The following is a 21,009-nucleotide window of genomic DNA, read 5'->3' as shown; positions in this document are numbered from 1 at the left end:
TAAAATCTAAGGATACCAATCCTAAGGAACAGGAGTGATACAGGAAATACTACCGGCTGAAATCTTTTACTGCACGCTTAGAAGAAAGAAAGTTCGACCCTTTAATGGACAACCGAGGAGAGGGCATTGGGGATCGGTCCTAAGATCTCTGGCAGCCTGAATGGAGCAAAGGTCTCAGAAGCAGGTTCATTACAAGGCTATAAACGCACGTTAGAAGACCATAAGGACGCGCGGCAATTACTTAAGAACTAATCAGCCGAAACCCGGCACGACGGCTGCTGTCCATCAAGAAATCATCGACCTCCTCGCGAATGGTTCTTTAGTTGCTCTCGTAGCAATTTCAGAAGGCGCGGGCCGTTCATGGACTCTCCCGGTTGGACCGCGTAATTAAAAGATCGCATGTTACCAAACACGAAACTTGGAGCCTGCTCTACCTTTTGAATTTGAATCGCGGCTACGCTCTAAATGCATCGAAATCGTCGCTCGCTTTCCCACGAAAGCACCGGCACTTTTTAAAATCTTAATGCTCGCTGAAAGCTAGGAGAAGAGACTGGAGATTGAAAGAGATTGGAGGGTGATTTCATCCCTTAAATTCAACACTAGAAATATTAGCGTTGGAAATGTTTATTGATCTGATCATGCCCTGCAACCAGAACTAACCTGTTACGCCAGAACGTTCGCATTCTAGAGCGAGGCGTCGCCTAACGAAGAGGAACGCGAGTGTCGGTGGATTCGACAGAGCGTAGTTGAAGGGTCGTTTGGGGAATCGCGGGGCCCGAAGAGATCGGGGCCCGCCGAACGAGAGCGAAGCTGACAGTCGAACGAGTCAAGACCGAGAGAGAGACTGACTAAAGTATAATCAGGTTTCGACTGAGTCCGCGGCCGTGTGTAATAACAGTAATCCCTTCCTTCGCCGGTAATTTGGCCGTTCGCTCAAAAACTCCAAATTATAGAAGCTGCTGTCATTAGGCCGTGGCGGGCATCGTGTATCGCGGGGCCACCTTCTTCCCCGAACCCTCGAGAATTTTTGGGAAACTCGACTCCTCGAATCGTTAGCGATCGAGTGCCGCGCAGACCGTCAGAAAACGACATTTCCTCCAGGATTTTAATAAAAGAACCATTCAATTAACACAATTGCACTCGATGATACTTGATGATGGCATAGCTAGAATCCTACTAATATCAATCTCAAGGAATTAAACGGTACCAGTACCAGCTACTATCAAAGAACAACTGCTTCAAAAGGGGTTTCTAGGTTCGAGCCCCCGTGATGGAAGTCAAAACTTAATGTGGAGCAAAAGAAAACGCGGAGAAGATCCGCGTCCTTAAACGTACATTCGCCTAGGACCAGCAATGCCCGAGGGAAGGACTCCTTGGATCCATAGGAGCTAAAGAAGAAGCGAAGAATGAACCAGACGGATCGCCCCAGGCCACGCTCTGCCAGTCCGTCTCATTCTTTCCCCTCTTCTTTATCGTATCAAAGGGAAGCTGCCGGGAAGGAATGAGAAGAGAATCGTCGGCCGTACGCCTCGAAACACCGTTTAAAACTCCATTACGCCCGTTCGTGATCCTCGTGATCACGGCGTACGTACGTCTGCGTGGAGGCTTCGCGTTCGAACAGCAAACGGACCCGTCGATCGTCGGACGTGACACGATCCTGAGATCCATGGACGATCGCGGCCGATCGAGGAACGTTCAGGAAGATCAACCCCCAACGCGGGTTCCTTTGTTTCCTCCTTCTAACGACGCATAGTCGACTGGACTTTGATCGTTTGGCATTTTTTCTTTTCAGAAATTCCACGATTCTGCTCTATTGAGTAATCTACGTAACGTAATAGCTTCTAGTCTCGGGTGGAAGTTTCTTGGACTTAAAAAAACTATACCGCGCTACGAGTTTTTTTTTTTGCAGAAGGAAAGAAAGGAAAACCGTGTTTCACCCTACGCGCCGCGAGTGCACGACTTATCCGCAGAAAAATGTACATAATAAGGCGCAACGCAAATATCGACGAATGGAAAATATATTCGAGAAACGTGAGTCGTTATAATAAAGCAACGCTGTTGGTTTAAATTACCCTATCGGTTGATTATGTCACGCGTCTTTTTTATGCACCTTACTTATTCTCTCGTCATGAATATGCATGCCCGTTTATCGATAAACAATCATAATTATAATTGTAAAACTCGGTACGACAACTTCACCCCCCTTAACAATCCCGTGCTCGACATCGTCTTTGTCGCTCCGCGAAACAATTGATCAGATGGAAATTATATTACACAGCTACGTATTCCTTCGCATCTGTTTCTCAATTTATCTAGAAAGCGGCTTCATTAATCCTCGTTTCGAACCAACAGTTTTGCATTTATCTTTAACTGCTTATTCTTGAACGAGTCACATTGTTCGCAATTCGTATTCACGAGGTAAAGTAGCCACGGAATGCAATGGAAAATAAAGAAGTTGACTCCGATTCGGAGTATATCCCAGCTAATTACGAGCATCGTATGCAAACAATTCAAGTAAAGTTCAGACGGATATTCCTCCGCCAGAGGTTCTGCCCTCCCCCCTCTCCTCGCAATCAGTGCCGCACTCCATCTCTGTCAGCTTAGCACCGGTTATCCCCGGTCTATCTTTCTCTTGATGTATCGAACATTACACACGTGTATATGTATCGTATGTCCCGCGCACTAGCGCCCATATTTATGCGCGTCTGAGCGTCGCGTTCAAGCGCGCGTGTATTCGCCGTGCATTTCCGTGTACGGCCGCGGCGGGCAAATTAAAAATCCGTAGATTCGCGCACGCGCGCACGCTACCATGGACCTTTTTCTCGGACGCCTTTCCAAGGGGAAAAATAACAATTTACCCGGGAAAGAATATCGCGTCAAATTCAGCCGTTCGAAATAAATATTTAAAACACAATTTACCCCCAAGCTTTTACATTCCATCCTCCTTTGTTAACAACGCGGAGATACGAGCGTGCAATATCGACTCTCCCGACTCGTACATAAGCTTGAAAATGCACGGACGGAACCTTGTGTAAGCGCGCATTTACTCGCGGAGGAGCAAAAGAAAAAGCAAAGTTCCCGGAGCGTGCGAGATCGTCACGAAGGGACCAAGCGGCAGAGATTGCCTTAATTTTTCAAGTGTCCGCGAACGATATCCCTGGCAACGAACATTCAACACCGAAGCAAGAGTTTTAATTGCTCGTAATCTGATGGGTTTCTTACCTCGCCTAAAGTTAAGCCCGAAACTTTGCTTCAACGTTCAGCCACTGACGTGCAGATTGCAAAGTCACTGTGAGTAGCAAATTGTTTTTAATTGTACCGGGTGTTTTAATGCTTTTATTCTGTTCCCCGCTGAACAATGTGCTACGATTAAAGATTCATTTTCGGACGGAAATAATCAACGTTTCGCGTCTACATTTTTTAGACGAACCACTGAACGGAAGAATCATATGCTCACTTATTAGTAGCGACTGTTAGCAAAAATTCAAATAAACATTGCAACGCAGAACGAGGCAGTAAGAAAATTTCAAACGGAACAATTGTCCGGCCGTAATTGCAAAGTCGTCGAACATTTAAAATCAAAGTTTCCCCTAGTGGTGTTCCGCCTTAGTGCAATAATGACGAATCTTTAGACAAGCACTGTAATTTACGATCTATAGACGGACACAGTGTCGTGTTAGCGCGTAATCGATAGAATTCATGCAAGAATCGTTCGTCTATAGGTTGTTCGAAAGGTGAATCGGATGAAATAGTATGTCTCTGAAACGGCGAGCAGCGTTAAGTCCACAATCGGACGCGCTTCACGCGTGAACACCCTCCTCCGATCCCATTAGCGCCGGCTTTAGTAGACACATGAATTGTATATGCGCCGGGACACGATACTTCGTGGCTATCGTTCTTCTCAATGGCCAACAAATTAGCGCTCTACAACCCCTGTTTTCCTTCGTCAATTTTCCAACTGAACGGGAGACAACGTGTAATCGGGGGATAGAAGCTCGCGTCACGACGTCTGGGGGCGCCTTCTGCTCGATTTCTTTCGATATAACCGCCATCTTTTTCAGAAAGGGAATTAGACAGCTGCTAACCTTTCCCTATTCCGACGTCGCCTCTTGGCGACATAGTCATGTGTGTCAGCGTTGACGTATTTTAGAAATGTTTCGAAGACAGGTAAAATTTATGGCTGGGTCGAGGACTGAATGAGTCTTTGACGAAAGCCATGCACCCTCGCGGGCGGTCGCCCGGCTATGGCTGATGTCTCAAAGTGGTGGAGGTATCGAATGCCATCCCATTCATTGTTTCAAGTATGGCTGAATGTATTGAGAGGCAAGCAACCAGACGTTGCATTGCCTCAAAGAGTTAGATGAAGTACCCTCTGGCAAGAGGATCATGCTTGACCTCAGCTTTTAGTAATTTCTAGTACGTGTAATAACGTGTACTTATTCCGATATCTTACGAAGACTTCCAAAACAAAGTAGTAAGCAATAGTCGAGCTCCTTAGAGCTTCACTTTGGCAACACTATTTGCACGACATAGGTTCGTGTCTGCACGCCGCATAAATTCAGAGAAAGACCCTGTTTACATGCATCAGTCCAATAGAACGTTACCAACCTTTTCCCATTCCGACGTCGCCTCTTGGTGGCGTAAACGGTTCCCAGCTGGCTCATGGCGACCGGGTTGTTGGGTCCCGACGCCGTGGTCGGTGTCGGCACCGGCGCCGAGGTGGGCGTCATCGCAGGATCAACGACGTGGGGCTGAGGGTGAGAGGCGGTCAGGGCGAGCTGAGATCCCGGGGGATAGCATGCCGCCGTCACGTAATCCGTCGCCGCCGCGAGGGACGCGCTCGCTGGTCCACAAATCCCAGCGACCACCCCCGGCACTCCAACCCCGACGCTGTTCCCGCTACCGCCGCCACTTCCCCCTCCGCCTCCTCCACCGCCAGCGACACCGACGACACCCCCAACCACCCCCAGCCCCGCCGAGGCGGTCCTGTCCAGCGCGTACACCGTGCAGACCGTGACGCCCTTCGTTTCCGCCGACGCTACGTCATCGTCGTCTGTCGCTGACGGGTCGACCAGCTGCCTGCGTCGAGTACTCGACTCCCGATTCCGGTGCTGAGCGTCGGGACAATGCAGCTGCGACAGCTGTTCTTTGAAAACGTACACCTCTGCGCCTCCTTTCGCGCCGGATCGCGGGAAACCGGAGAATTCGTTTCGAAAACAGGCTGGACGAAACGGAAACCGATAGTGTCGATTGGTTCACCGTCGATCACACTCGCCGCAAGTTACGGTCCAACGACGGCGACGTATCACTGCTAACAAACGCGTCTGGGTCGAATGGAGATTTCATTCCACCATTGGTCACACTCGATGACAGTTACCGGTCGTATCTCACTCACTTGCGTCACGATTCGACAGGGTTGTTACGGGCAATTCATTGGAACCGATCACCGGCTATCGTACCACCGTTTCTGATACACCGACATTTTAGGATCATGGTAGACCCCACCGTGACAGAAACTCATCTTCCAGCCTGACGAAAGCTCCTCCGTGCGCTCTTGCAACCCACAAATAACTCGAGTTCACTGTCACCGAATAGTCGATCACTTCTCTTGTTCGACGTACTCGTCGACACTGACCAATGTCACTGCACCACCGATCGCGATCCTGCGTCGATCGTTTTCGGGAACCGAAGCCTGTGCAGTGTCACCTTCCATCGAAAGGTTCGACAGGTTCACCGGGATCTATTATCTTCTCACTCAACTTTGACACACACTCTCACACTGGTATCCTTCTCTTTCTTTCGGGTCACTTGGTATTGCGATCCCGGGGGTTTCACATTCACGATATCACGTGACACGGGCTGCGCAATTCTAACGTCAAAGAACCGCGAGGGTACGCGAGACCGTCAGAACGCGCTTCTCGATCGGATCGCGTCACGTGCGCGCGGAAACTGAGCCCACCGTCGCTCGCTCCCCCCCTTCGTCCTCGGCGCCGCCCCCCTCCTCTGAGCTCAGTTTCCCTCTCCTGTCGGACACTTTTTTTTTCTCCGCGGTGACGCGTCGCGCGAGAAAAACGCGGATTCGCGAGCCGAAACCCGAGAGGCAGAGACAGACGCGGAAGTGAGAGCGAGCACGGAGAACCCGGTGCTCGCCTGGTAGAAGCGTGTCGTGCACTGGCGGCCCCGCCGGGCGTAGCATAAGTCAGGAGACCGTGGCATAGATTGGAATGGGCCGGTGGTGGTGGAGGTGGTGGTGGTGGACTTACCTCCTCGTCAGAGGAGTAACCTCGACGCGATCGTCGGGCCGGCCGCCACCTTCTACCCCAGTCCTGTCCGGAATTGCTCCTGGGAGCGAGGCAGCTTCTCCCACTCTGTCTCCGTTACGACACAACACACCAACGATGGGTTCGCAATGCCCGGCGTTGTGCGTGTAGACCCGATACAAATACAATACAACACGTTGAGAGGGGGAACGAAACCGCGTAAGGGGCTCCACCCGTGGACAACGCTGTTCTAACCCTTGGGGCTCCCGCGATCCCCTTCCGCCTCGTTGGCCACGCCTACGACGAGAGCCAACCGGCCAATCGCCGAGGCAGCATGGCGCTAACAAGCCCAACCCGCGACGCTCGCGGAGATACCATCGTGCGCGTTAAACGATTACACCTATTCCAACGGCGGCCTCCCGTCCTCGTCTAGCGCTCATACCACTCCTACGCACCGGCAGGATCCTCTTTGTCCCTCTATCTCGGGGACGCACACGGACGGAGACCGGAATTTTCGTTGGTTCTGAATAGATTCGATGTCGTTTGCAGTGTCCCGACGAGAACTGCTTGTTAAGTTCGATGATCGTCCTGGTTTATCCGCGGATCTCCGTTGAGTTTGCGATGGCTGTACACTGTTGGCTAGCTCCAACAATGGTGTCGATTTATCGGTGGACAGTTTCCAATGTATATCAACGATATATATTTGGTCACTATGGATTTTCAAGTCGATTTGAACTAGAGATCTTCAAGTGCGTTCTAAACGACGAGATAAAAATTGTAGATACGTCGGTGTGGTGGTCGAACCTTATGGCGACCAAACAATTTTTGGATAGCCAATGGGGTTGCGGTAATCTCTATCAAGTATTTTACGGAATATTCTTTTCTGTAAATACTTTGGACTTGACTTCCTTCAGTTCTCAATAACATTTGTCCTCTTCTTGTAGTCGTAGATCAGAGATTCGGTACATAATATGTAAATATTCAATCATATACATTTACATATAACAATTATAGAGAGAACCGAATCGTTGAAATATTTTGGCGATTAGTAACGTCCGACGGAATGCAAAATCCATATTGTATTCCACAGACGATCGGTTGACGCCACAAACGTGCCCGAAACGACGCGTTCAGAAATCGATCATACGTGTTTCTCTTATCTAAAGAGACTTCTCTTGGCGAGCGGTATCAGATCACGAAACACGGCCGACATCTCCCATTCCAGGGCGCAGAATGCCAACCTACGACATGCCATGGACATCAAAGGCGACAATATAGCTCGAACTCGATCGAGAGCGATGTCTAACGTTGCACACTCTTTCCCTCGAAAATCACCGAGGCTGATATCGCCTCGAATTCACCGGAAACGGATCGCGACTGATCGAAACGTCTCGGTGACATGCAATTCGACGGTTGTTTTATCTCCGCCGTTTTAGATCGCTACGATACTCCCCGTCACAAAGTAAGTAGTTTCTGTTGTTCCACGTGGTTGTCGTTATAGGAAGAGCGAAGTTCGATCGGAGATATACGCGGAAAGCGTTACAGAACCGTTTGCACCGTTCCATCGTGCGCGAAACCGAGGTTGCACGCGAAAGACACATACGGGAATGTCCCGATGACTGTCGGGGGGCTGAATCCTCCCTTTTGAGGCACGTCTAACGTGCTTGTGTGACTGTGTTTTGAGAGGGAAACGGTAAACTTTGCGAATAACTGAACGATCAGTTTTAGTTCCTAGTAACCATGATTCAATGACGTACACTCAATACGTATTAATTTCCAACCATCGTGTTACGACATCAAACGGATATCGAAATGAGTCGTCGAGTAAAATATCAATGGATAAAAAATGTACAATTCGTTATTTTTCGTTCATGCCGACCACAGTAAAAGCGTTTACATGTTTCGGTTGTAATCGTGTCGTAGGAACTGAAAGTACAAGTACTGATAAATACTTTAAAACGATCGAGTATCGTTGTGGGAAATGTACAATGTCGCATGACCACCTTGTCACAACTCTTACTTAGTTATCTTTGAAGTGTCATTCGAAGCAAATGAAATATTTATGAACCGTGGTTCTAAAACAGCCCTTATACGTTATGATTTCTCTTTCGATGCTGTACAATCTATGTACATATGTAGCGTTTTACCCCTTGAAATGTGTTACACAGGTATTGATTCGTTTATAACTAAGAAATTCTAATGCTTACCTTGTGATTTTCAACTTCATATGCATGATTCTTGATCACTAACATTTTAATCATTTCACAATTTCACAGATACTATGGTCACTACACTACACTTTGGTCTCGTTGCATCCCTAATAGAATGAACGGTGAATGTTGCTTCGCATTTCGACGTATTGGTGTTCCAAGACTCTATTGTGCTTATACTACTATGATCCAGAAATCACAAACATGTTAATCTAACCCCTAGTCGCTCGTAAACGCAGGTAAAAAAAGGTTACAGTGACCGTCGCGTCTTGGGTCCGTCAATAGTAACCCTCACGCCTGGAGGATTGCTACCATAAACCAGGGACCTTTCGCACAGCTGCATCTCACGTGCAAATTATCATAAAACGTACTAAAATCACGAAAGCATTAATAGCCCCATTTCATTGCCGTTAACAAAACAATCAGAAATCTTCTATTCCACATAAAATCAACCAGACTTTGAGCAAAACTCATCGAATGCCCACCATTTTGTTTTATTCCCTACAAATGGAGTATTCATCTAAGGTCTACGAATTATTATATTATATACACATAAGTTATGAATTTTATCTATTAAAACTGTAAAATACTTAAAATACTTAATAATAAATAAAATTATTATTTGTATCTCGATGTCTCTGCTCAGTAAAAACAGAAATGATTCTACTCGTAACAAGAAACAACTTTGATTGCTGTGTTAATGAATGTATCGATACCTTGGACGCCAAAACATACTTCTCAAATATTTAAGTACTGACAAATATGGATTTGATAAATTCCAGTTACCAAGCTAACGAGTATTATCAACCACAGTAACCCTTGTAACCCTTAATTGGTATTCATAACTAAGTAGTATCCGTGGGGCATTTCAAATTCACAAAATATAATACTAGAAAATAAAAATCAGCGACTTCCTCGTCGTCTGTGTTTTATACAGTTGGATGCACAAGGTAATGGATCACAATATTAATTATGAACAAACTAAATATAGTCGCTGGGGTATCAAACTACCCCTCGATACTATTTAAGGGTTAAGTACTACCTGTGAGAGTTGGTCAAAATATATTACCTAAAATTTACGAATGAACGATTTGCGTTGGTCAGATTTGATTACCAAACCCTTTAATGTTAATAACAGAAATTATTTATGTTACAAATTGCATTATACCGGCAGTGTAATATCAAATTTCCTTTAGATAATGAAACCCGAGGTAAAAATAAATCCGGGAGAACGCTCAGAGATGGAAATAATATTTTATTATTGTGCGGATAAAATCGAACGTTAGCGGAATGAAATAATCAATATTGTTGTCAGTGACATTACGTAAAAAACGTACGTCGCTTTTTAAACTTCTCCGATGTCCATGTCGAATGGCTTTTTACAACGTCGCTAATTCTATAATGCACGGCTGCAATTATCTCTAATGCGTATAGAGCTAATTATAACTTCCCAAGGTTTTTTTGTAATCGCTTTTTTCGCCCGTAATTATTTTAACATGTCTTTTTTTTTTGTTGCAAATTTATGAATTATTCTTTCGTAATAATCGCCGTTTTCATATTTTTGTCCCTGCGTCTATCGTCGATACGTTCGAACGCAAAATGATAGGAATGGTTGACAGTGACTTTAATGCGATTTTCCGCGCAAGCGGTATCAAAATGCAGCAAACAGGATCGCGAGAACGTTATTTCGTAAAAGACACGAAGCAATGGGATACATCTGGTTACTATAAATGCGAGAAAAAAGTTAATTCAAGGGATATGGGATTTTGTTTTTCCGTCGGCGGTAATTGTACGGGCGAAACGATGTGCCTTTTTATTTATTTACTGGCGGACGATAAGTGTGGCAGTCTCGGTCTTGTTTTAATAACACGTTACACACCTTCTTACGAAAAATCTCATTCGCGTTAAGAACTCATTTCACGCATGCATTTCAGACATGGACGCTACCGTTGGAGGAGCTCCTTTACACGCAACTAAAGCACCGGCTCCCGCAGCTGACTATCTTTAATTCTCTCGTACTTAGCCATGGCCATTCGATTCTCTTTCTCTTACGACCACCCGAACCAATTTACTCGTGAACTCTCGAACCGTTTCGAACGTTACTCGAACTTAAAATTGTTTGGATATCTTGAAGGACTTGACAGCCTGTGCCAGTGATTTAAAAAAAAAAAATAATTTTGCGCTCAAGATAAGTGACAGGTTTAAAAAGATTCAAGAAAAATACTCCTACGGTTGTTAAATTCCAACTATCATTTGTTAATAAAACAGACAAGTAAGTGTAGAAAAATGTCCACATTATTCTACATTAAAATATTTTTTCATGTCTTTCTTGGATTATGACACCCTCCTCCCTTCTAAGGTGACCAGCCATTTTGAAAAACGCTGGCCTGTACACAACTTTGAAGTCTATCAAAAGTTTCAAGACATAATTTTATAATTTTAAGGACATTAAAGATTTTCAAGACTTATAGGACATTCAAAATATTGGGGGCTCTCAAAATGTTCAAAATCTTCAAATGATTAAACAATTTTAGGATCTTTACAACTAGCAGGAGTTTTAAGACTTGCATTTAAAACATTTATAACTTCCAGATGTTTAAAACCATTCAGGGTTTTAGAGATATATGAAAGTTCTTAACAAAAATAACTATTGAGATATAATAAATATTCTTCATAAAGAACTTTTAGAAGTTTAATAAATTTTAAGACTTGAATAACTGGCAGGAGCTTCAAGACATAAAATGCATTTAATACTTGCAATATATTTAAAATTAAATATTTCTAAAGCTTCCAAGTCTGTCAATGCATACATACAAAATTATCAATTCTAGATTTTCAATATAATCAAGACATTAAGAGAATTTAAAGACTTGTAAGATTACCAATGTATGTATTCATAATATTCAAAACATTTAAAGTCTTCAGAACTTTCAATACAATCTAGAATACAATCTTGAAAGACTTCAAGACTTCAAGACCTCAAAACTTCAAGACTATCAATGCATCCAAGACAGTGAAATTAAAGGCTTTTAAGATACATCAAAGTTTCAATACATTCAAGCCTTTCAAGATTGTTGGCAGATTTTTTAAGGAAAGTCTTAAATCCTTCAATGAATTCATGCCCCAAAATCTTTCAAAATAATTAAAATATCAAAGACTTAAGACCTGTACAACCTTAACTGCATTTAAGACTTTTATGGCATTCAAGTTTTCAATCTATTCAGTTTCAAATCTTTAAAAATGCTCTTATTTATAGAACATTAGGAAAAATGTTTGAACATGTGACTTTGAGAGATGATAAACATTAATTTTAAAAAATAACTATTTTGTATTCACCGAATTAATGAGATTTAAATGAAATTTTCTTAATAAAGAATTATTATATTATAGTATTATAATTCTGTATAATAGTTCATCTTACTTTTAAAACTTCTCGAATCCATCGCTAGTCGTACACTCGTTCTCCCCTTTCTTCTGTTATCGATATCTTTTCTTCTCACAATTTTGAATCTCACGATTTTGGACGCGAATCTTGTTTCTTAAAATCGAATTGTAATAACTTTTACTTTTGTTTCTCGTTAAAATTACCACAAGAACGACCATTAACTCTCGATCACGGGATTTTATGGAATCGATCGTTAACCTTATTTGTAGCCGTTACGATAATTCTCTATTTACGTGACGAGTGAACGATCGTAATCGATATTGATCAAGAATTAATTTCGTTGCTATTAACTCCCGTATCGCGAAATTGGAAATTTGATATTAAATTTAAATGAGAATAAAGAAAACGTAACGATATTTTTAATGAAAAAAGACAAAATCAGAGAGTCGTCACGTTGGTGATTCATAATTATGCAATTACGAAAATCTAAGCTAGATTAACGACAAGACAAAACGTTTATTCGTAATTTACATTCAGCCAAGTTCATTGTCGCAAGGAAACAACCGAACTGTCTTCTGTTTTAAAATATGCGTCAACCACGTGCGATATAACCTTAATTGATTCACGAAGTTACTAATAATTTGAAATATTCTGCACTACGTGTTTTCGAAATGACACAAACGTTCAAGCGATACTTTCTGCTTTCTATCTATTCATTGATATTACGTGTCGTCCATTTCTTTACAAAACGAGAAATGATAACCAAACTTCTATTCTTAATTTTCAAATGACATTTCCCGATACATCGCAAAACTTACTTAATGCTACTTAACGCTACTTAACGCTAACTTAACATAATTCTAATCATCTCAAATCATAGTATACATACCTCTATTTAGCTATTTCTAGACTCGACGTCCACGTGCCTCCTAGCACGGCCAACGGCATCCGTAAAAGAACATCTACGCAGCAACGCCAGCCGCATGTCGGAAGGTATGCTCTGGCGCCACCTTTCGTATACTCGCGTCACCAATCTCTCTCTCGATAATTACAGTAATACCGACAAAACACCGCCGTTGCAACTGCAGACTTTTATAATTCGTCGATATGGGCTATCAGCGGAAATAATCGTGTCCGGCGACAAGAATTACAACGACCGCTGCGCGGGAAAAAAACGAATCCAACGAATGTGCCGTGGGTGAAAATTTTCATAGATTATGTTCTCGCGAACGACGCTCGTTTCGTCTTTACCGCTCAAGTCTCCGCGAATCTCGCGTCTCGAACAGTTCCACGTCACGAAAGCCGATCTGTCGCTATTCCGTGCCACGGGAATAATGGACGGCGGGATAATGGGCGCCGCGTACAACAAAAGCCTGGTCTAACAATGCAAAACCGAGGCTTAATTAGATAAATCATTGTTTTGAGACGTAAACCCGCAATCAGGGCCGCGAGCGGCAGCGCAATTGATGCCGCGATACCAACGACACGCCGCGCACCGTTCGTAATTGCGTGCTATGAATAATTACTTCTGCAACGGACGACCAGGGGTAGTCAACCACCGTCGTGAGGCCGTATTTGATACAAAGAGAGCGAAAGCTTATCACGAGGCCGCGCCCCGCGAGACAGATTATCATCTTGCCCTCTCCAGAGACCGGCGCGCATGCGCGTTAATGAATCGCGATGCACACGATTCGCTCTCCTGTCAAATGGAAGTAACGTTTTTCAGCGATTTTTTCTCCCTCGCGGAGGTATCACGATTCGAATTCCTCCTAATAGATTTCTTAATAGGTGGCTTAGAAGGGAATGAATGCACAAGGTTTTTGCTTTATGGAGATTCTAAGGCCTGCAAGGAGAGAGATGAAATCTGTAAATATATCTTTGAACCCCCTTTTACACATTTATGTAGGTGCACACTCAGAAAAATGAATGAAACACTTTGAAGGGGGTTGTTATCATAGTCTGTACCACGATTCCAAGTTGTATTGTGCATTTTGGACCACCCTGTATACCTGCATACATCTGTGCAATTCTACGAATAGTACGTGTAGATTAAGAACTTCAAGAAGTTGCGGGTAATAGCTTCGCAACAACGTCAATTTTCTCTTTGCGGGTTCCATTTGTCGATATTAAGTTCTTGGAAAGTGAAACTAGTTGTTTCAGCGATTTTCCATAAACGTGCATTCGTGCATCGAGGACGTGCGGTATTTTATAAGTCTTAGCATTTTCCGTGGAAAAAGGCACCTGCGCAACAAAGTTTCGCTCGCGGCATCGCCGCGTTTTCTCGACGTCAACAACAAACTCCGTATCGCCTTTTGCACGATTGCAAATGGACAGGTTCCCCATTTTGTAAACTGAACTTCGGAATCGAAAATAAACCATAACTACTTCACGAGACAACGTTAACCAATGAGAACAACCGTCATTGAGACTCCCTCTCCTGTGGCGCAACGAGTAATTACCGTCGTTCTTCAAATTCTACAATTGTATTTCTCCATTTTAATTAAAATAATTACGCCGATAAGATCGGTTATTAGCGCGACGTAGTTATTCTTATCAAACCGGACGGGACGGGCGGGTGAAGCGGGACGATATTGTTTTGATCTTGGTCGCTAGAGCCGCGCATAAGTCAAAGGCAAGCGGCATGTCAAACGAAACATTGAACCATGCCACCGCGGACCCCCCTCAAATTAGCGGCAATGCTCGCCGGTAGGTCTCGTTGTGGACATGCGATCATTGGGACAAGTACTACGCGGTCGGGGTACGTTGAACCTCGAAACGGTCGCAAGGAACAATTTTAGATTCAAGGAATCACCGTCTACTCAGGAATATTAGGGACAATGAATCATCGAGGACAAGAGTATTGAGATCAACGAATGAAACGTGAATTTACCGAAGACCAATGGTCAGAAACATCGCCTACAAATACCAGTCGTACTCTTGACAAGAATAAGTCGTCGAAATTAACTTCGTTCGCGAGCAATTGGACTCCCCAAAAGGGGTATTAGACGAGAAAGCAGCCTAGCCGCAGACATTTTGCACAAAGGATCAGAACACCACGTGGTGGTTTCTCGAGTCCGTTCGTCTTGGAAGCTGGTAACCGATAGTGGAACCCTTCAACCTGGCCGTATTACGTTTATCTAATTGCGCCCGGAGTAAATACCCGGCCGCAAAACTGTATCCAAGCCCAGCGCAAGAGAGCGGTGTGTCGAACCGATGATTATCCCAGCTTCCAGAGGGCCGCAGCGCGCGTTACATTGTTATTATAATGAAACAAGGATAAATACAAGCCGCCGGTACACGTGATCGGTGCAATTACCTTCTTATGATGATTTTCGTGGCGGTGGAACCGGAGAAGGGGCGCGGAGGGGGACCGGGGGCAGCGGCGGCAGCCGCGCCAGTTCGCTCGGCCCCGAAGAAATTATCAGAAATTATGAGCGAAGAAATTGGTAGTCTAGCCCGCGGTTGATTGACAGCCGGTCTGCCGGGCAACTCTCCAACCCCTCCCCCCTGCCGTTTCACCCTGCTCCTCTTCCTCGTATTCTACCTTTCATGGCACCGGTACTACGCAGACATCTTTCCCGATTGTCCCTCGAGACGTGCCGATCATCCTCTATGATCGCGAACCCCCCCACCCCTCACTTGGAGCGGCATTTCTTATTTTATCCTCCACTTCGTCCTTTTTCCTAGCTGCTCGTTCCAATGCCGTGGAAATTCGATTGCGGCTTGGTAATCGTGCACAGAATTACAGCCCCAAAAACCGTTACTAATCTTCTTTATCTTCTTTGGCGTATTGCCAACGTTAAAATTATGGGAATGCATTGTGGAGAGGCGATGGTTGTTGTCTTTCGGTATCGAGACTAACAGCAGTTAAAATCAAGACGGTGTCGTTTAATAGTGGAACTAAAATAGTGGTCCAGGAATTCTTGCAGCCGAAGAATCCAACGTTTGCAACGAATGGACACGGGTATTAAGTGCGAAAGAAATTTTAATGCGGCTAATCGATTCGCTGAAAACGCCGACGCGGCGACTCTTTCCTCCCTATTCCCTCAATCATTTTTTTCCATAGTCCGCTGCTGTGTTACACGAGCGCGGAAGAGACCGAACGAAAAGAAGCTCAACGATCGTGCACGCGATGCGCATAATTTCGATAATCAGGACTTTATTTCATACACATCGTGCCTTTAATTGTTGTTTATTATTCTGGCACGAGATTTCACGGCGATACAGGGACTTCAATGCTTCTGGTGTCGGCCTGTTTGCATTAATTCGCGAAATGCAAGCCGATGCGGTTCCATTGGAACGCCTCTCTTAATTTCGTCATTTTCTTTTCCTACTGGGTTCGTGTTTGCTGCATATTATTCCTTCCAGCGTCCATTTCCACTCTGGACGCAGGAAACAGGTTTTATATAAAGAGTCAATTCTCTATATAAGATGGAGAATTTCCTATTTCATAATTTAGTTTCTGCGATTTATAATTCCGTTAAGCAATATTTCGTATATGATATAGCGCAAATAAGTTACTTATGTATCATGTTACTTATGTAAGTCGAACTGCATTCGAAACATATCGCGAAACGCAATTGCAGATGTCAGAATTAGACCTTCGGAGCAAGGATTAAGAGATTCATAAACAAGATGTGCAAAAAATTAGCAGATTTTGCCATGGCGTCGAGGCACGGACAAGATGGCCGGCGGTCTGCAACGCGCTTCGCTGGTTGCAATAATTAAAGCATTCGCTCTTGACGCAATAGTTCTCGTCCGCCTCGTTTCTTTTCCTTTTCCCAACATGCCGATCGACGAACGTTCGTAATTTATTTTTCATCGGTGACTCGAATAGTTGGTATTTCTCAGAAGCAATTGGGTATAACAGTTGCGCCACGTTCTTTCGTAACCTGTGCACTTTGGGGCAGTGTTTCCAGTCACGAATCCTTCTATGTACTCTGTACTCTGTACTCCTTCCAAGTCGCTTGTAATTTGAGTTAGGAGCCTAAAATTTCCACGTTTCTTGCTCTACCCGGTCTTGTTAGACACTTATAGTGACACAAAGGCCGACTCCACAGAAATTAGACCGAATCCTTCGTCCCTCTTAACCTGTCCGGTTCAAATTGTATATTCTAGCGTCTTGCAGTCGTCGGGAGCAAAGAGGTTAACTGAAGACCCGATCGATGGCCGGGTTCAATTAAATTTCGGCCGGGTCCAGAAACGAAGCTGACCTGGCCGATTAACTCAAGCTTCCACGGAATGGTACATGGGACCATGGATTCGTAGTAACGCTTTAACAGGCCAATTTCACGATATAAAGCCGGAGACGCTGGTGTAATGCCGCCTTTGCTTCCTTCCAGGGAACTTGGTCGGTTTCTGATCTTCCTGAGGCCAACGAAGCGACCAGCGCCGCTCGGTTTGCTCCACGCGGCCTACGGCGTTTATTAGGGGCCTCGGGATTTTCGTCTGACCCGTCGTTTCATCCCTGACAAGGAAATCACTTTCAACGTCCGGGCTAATTTACCAACCATCGATCGGGCCCGATACAAATTTCTCTCGTACGGGATGCTATAATCGCGGCAACGCTTGCTATGCCGGGATCCACCGTCCATCCGCGCGGAGTCTTGGGCAATTTCTGCCGAATCCTTCAAAATATATCAAACCTACGGTGTTTGGAATATAGTACGTCATCTTTATGCAGTCCATATGGACCATAGTCATAAATCAGAGAATCGAATTCTTTATGAAAACACTATTGCTTTACTAGAATATGTGCGACGGCAAGGTTTAGAGCAACCCCTTTAAAAAGTGTTGTAAGGATTCTCGACAATGTTTAAGATTTCAATTTAGCAACTAAACAATTCTTTCTGGAATCCTGACCATCGAGTTCTTGCATACCTCTGACCCACGTTACTCGACAATGGCGTTGCTGGAAACTTGAATTATTTATCGAGCCTCGAATTTAAATTGGAAAATGACTCGAATGTGTCCATCCCTGTCGAGGACATGGAGGATGATCGTTCCAGTGGTTTCTTTGACGCGGTGTGCTCCTACTGGTAGACGATGCCGCGCGAATGTGCGGATACGCGCGCCAGCGGGTCTCGGGGAACAGTAATGGCCGCCGCGAGCCGGACGGACCGAGGCGGCGGCGAACCGGAGGAATTGCAGAGCGGAGGTGCGATAATGAGTAAATTGCTCTCGAGTACGTCGAGTTATGCCCGGGATGAAAGGATCTGAGAGTAAAGTGGTCTCAAGGCCACTTCGGTAGCGTTTGCACGATTCTATGCCGATTTTCTGTATTCTCGGAACCGACCAGATAGGAACACGGCTTATTCGCGTTATCTCGCTTCCTGTGAGAGATCATCAGTTCAAATTGCACGTGGAAATCCATCATGGCGGCGTGTCTAATTGCCGCTCCATTCGAGAGGTTCTCTCTGCGGTTCCTCTGGTTCGAACGTTTTCTCGACTTCCAAGTGGGCGTTTACCAAACAAACTTGGGTGGAATTTTTGCAAAAAACGAACCATGATTTGGTTTATTAACACTTAGATAGCCCGAATATTAAAATATTTGCATAGCTTTATCGTTAACTTGCGATTAACCGGTGAACTAACAACTGTTTTTAAAGACGTATCAATTTGAAATGAAAGGATACGAAGAATATCGTTATAAGGAATTATAAAACTACAAATTCATCTTTAACAAAAGATAAAGTTGATGGTTTTAGACATATTGCGTGGAACGAAAATAAATATTTACGAGTTTAGAAGCACTGTTCTAGAATATAGACGTTCGTGTTTGCTGCGTTTCGGATGTTGTTAGACAAGTTCCCGACGGCCACCGAGTTACGCCCTCGAAATATTACGCCTCATTGACGCCGACAGCAGCAAACCTAACATTCTTGGTGAATTTTCACTAGGATATTCCTTAAAATCTACTATAAATTTACAAAACTCTCCGCATACTGTACCATAGAAATTTGCATTGAATATTCAAGTCATTCAATATTTCATCAGCGTTACAAGTAATCTTCCATCTTGAATAAAACTATCACACAATTTGAAAATTTGAAATTTATACCGTTCAAAGGATGTTCTATATTCAACATTCCTTACAAAAAAATTGTTATGCTGAATACGTAGTACAATATCAACGTGGAAACGACTTGTTGTCGTGCTCTTCAGTCTTGACGCAACGAGAAAGTTATTCATTGTCTAGGAAACGAAATAAAGCGAAAAAAAGACGAAAATATTACACAAGTTTCTCCGCATAAGTGCACGCGTTAATAATTACGATTAATCCGTTAATTAACAGCGAGTTCTTTTAATAGCCTGGAAAACGTTGCAACGTTTAATGACTACTGTCACGGATGTCACGCTGCCCTAGTTCTCAAACAATTCGCTAACTCCGCAATTGTTATACATATAGCTTTCTTTTAACCATAGCTGCCGGACTACAAATCTAAACTAATTCATCGAGTACAAAGAAAAAAAGAATTAAACGATATTCTTGGCAAAATGACAATGACTTTAATACTCTTGGGGATCTTTGTTTGACGAGGTTTCTGAAAAATATCAACCTTGGTACAAAATAAAATGGTCGGAGCGATGGTGAAGAGCAATTCACACTATCCAATTGCAGCTCGTTGTAATGACACCTTTGAAAAATGTTTCGCCGAACGGTTGCCTGATTGACAGTTCCGGTTCCTTTTTATAATTCTTCCAATTTCGTATTCCTTCGGTGCATCAAAACGAGAAAAAAGACTTTGCCATTCACGACGTGTCAATCTCCTCGGTCCCGAGTTTCTTTCCTCGAGCAACAAAAATATATTCTTCACGTGCTTCGAGTTATTTGGCGCTCGGTAAATATAATTGAATTAATCATTACAATGCATACATAAAGTTTAGCAATTACGATGATAGTTAGTGGCTTATTTACAAACACCTTTGAAATGATTTAAGAATAAATATAAAACGTAATGTTAAAAGATTTTAGTCGTCGTACGAGTTCCGTTTAATCTTCGTCCAACGACGCCATAGTGGCGCGGGCCAGAGGCCCCGGGACTTACCGTCCGCTTCCGAATTTTTTTTCCACGCAATTTTCCCCTCCGATCTCTAATGAATAAAAGATCGTGGATCGAAGCGGTTCGGTTGGACGGTCGAAAATCATCGACCGCCATCGAAAATTATTCCTTCAAGAATGCCGGTAGCCGCGGAGGCCATCACGCTAGCCAGAAGGAATACGTTTATTCCCCATCGTCGGACGGCTGGGGGATCGGGCCTCCTAGACCCGTCCTGGACAGGCAATTATTCGAAAATTACTCGAGCCTATCCACTTTCTTGGGATTTGTTTCGAAACGAAAGTTATTCTACACGCGAGCCCCATCATCGCTCACCACCGGGCAACCCCTGATAACCGATCGGACAACGATGGTATTCGCTTCTTTATTCATTTACTTATTTTGTTCGCTAAACGATCTTCCTGGGACTAGCAGTCGTTGCAAGATTGAAACCGATAGTCAGGAAAATAGAAATTCTCGTGGATTTCGAAAGTTTCCATGTTACGTTCGAGCCTATGGGGGCATCAAGAACTTTCATGAAACAACAATTATAACCAGCCGGTAATCCATTTATTCATATTTCCCCGTGAAACGCGCGAGCCATCTAAACGAGCAGTCTTCCTCGTTGTCCAGCGCGTGATCCATCGGGTTCCGCTTTCACGCAACCGCGTTTTCCTACCCTTTTCTTCCTCTGTTCGCGTTATCCAAGCAAACTATCTATACCCATTTCCACGGATCAAGATTAGCCACTGTCTAAACCGCGGCTTTAGCGAAACGATTTCACCTGGTGCAATTTAACGGGAACGTAACGCGATAGCGGACGTGCTTAAATCGTGATAATGAGGCCGGCACGTATGTCGCAAGTGTATAAAGTTAACACCGCTTAATAATATACGCGGCCTCGCTGTGATCCCTCGCTATCGATAACCGTCAGCCCAGTTAATGCCACTTTGAAGGTATCGATAACGTAACAACTGCGTATTCCCACGAACACGAACAAACGCTGCAAAAAAAGAATTTTATCACACTCGGTCGTCACGTGTCCTGTTCTGTCCGTGTCCTGTCCTCTCCTCGCCTGTCCGCCGTTGCACGGAAATTGCACGCACGTAGTTCGC

General features: G+C 44.2%; 1 protein-coding gene across 1 annotated transcript in view; it reads right to left on the bottom strand.

Annotated features, from left to right (window-relative positions):
* Ss (aryl hydrocarbon receptor spineless) overlaps positions 1–4,730 on the bottom strand; it is a 131,478-nt gene extending 126,748 nt beyond the window's left edge. Inside the window, exon 1 of the mRNA XM_076769364.1 lies at positions 4,609–4,730. Within this exon, the coding sequence (XP_076625479.1) occupies positions 4,609–4,730 (122 nt within the window). The remainder of the gene's footprint in view (positions 1–4,608) is intronic.
* Between the last annotated feature and the right edge of the window lie 16,279 nt (positions 4,731–21,009).

Source organism: Colletes latitarsis, chromosome 7 (genome assembly GCF_051014445.1).
Source record: "Colletes latitarsis isolate SP2378_abdomen chromosome 7, iyColLati1, whole genome shotgun sequence".
NCBI classification, from domain to species: domain Eukaryota; kingdom Metazoa; phylum Arthropoda; class Insecta; order Hymenoptera; family Colletidae; genus Colletes; species Colletes latitarsis.
Note: the sequence above shows the minus strand (reverse complement) of the source record. Positions and strands in the feature narration are given on the sequence as shown.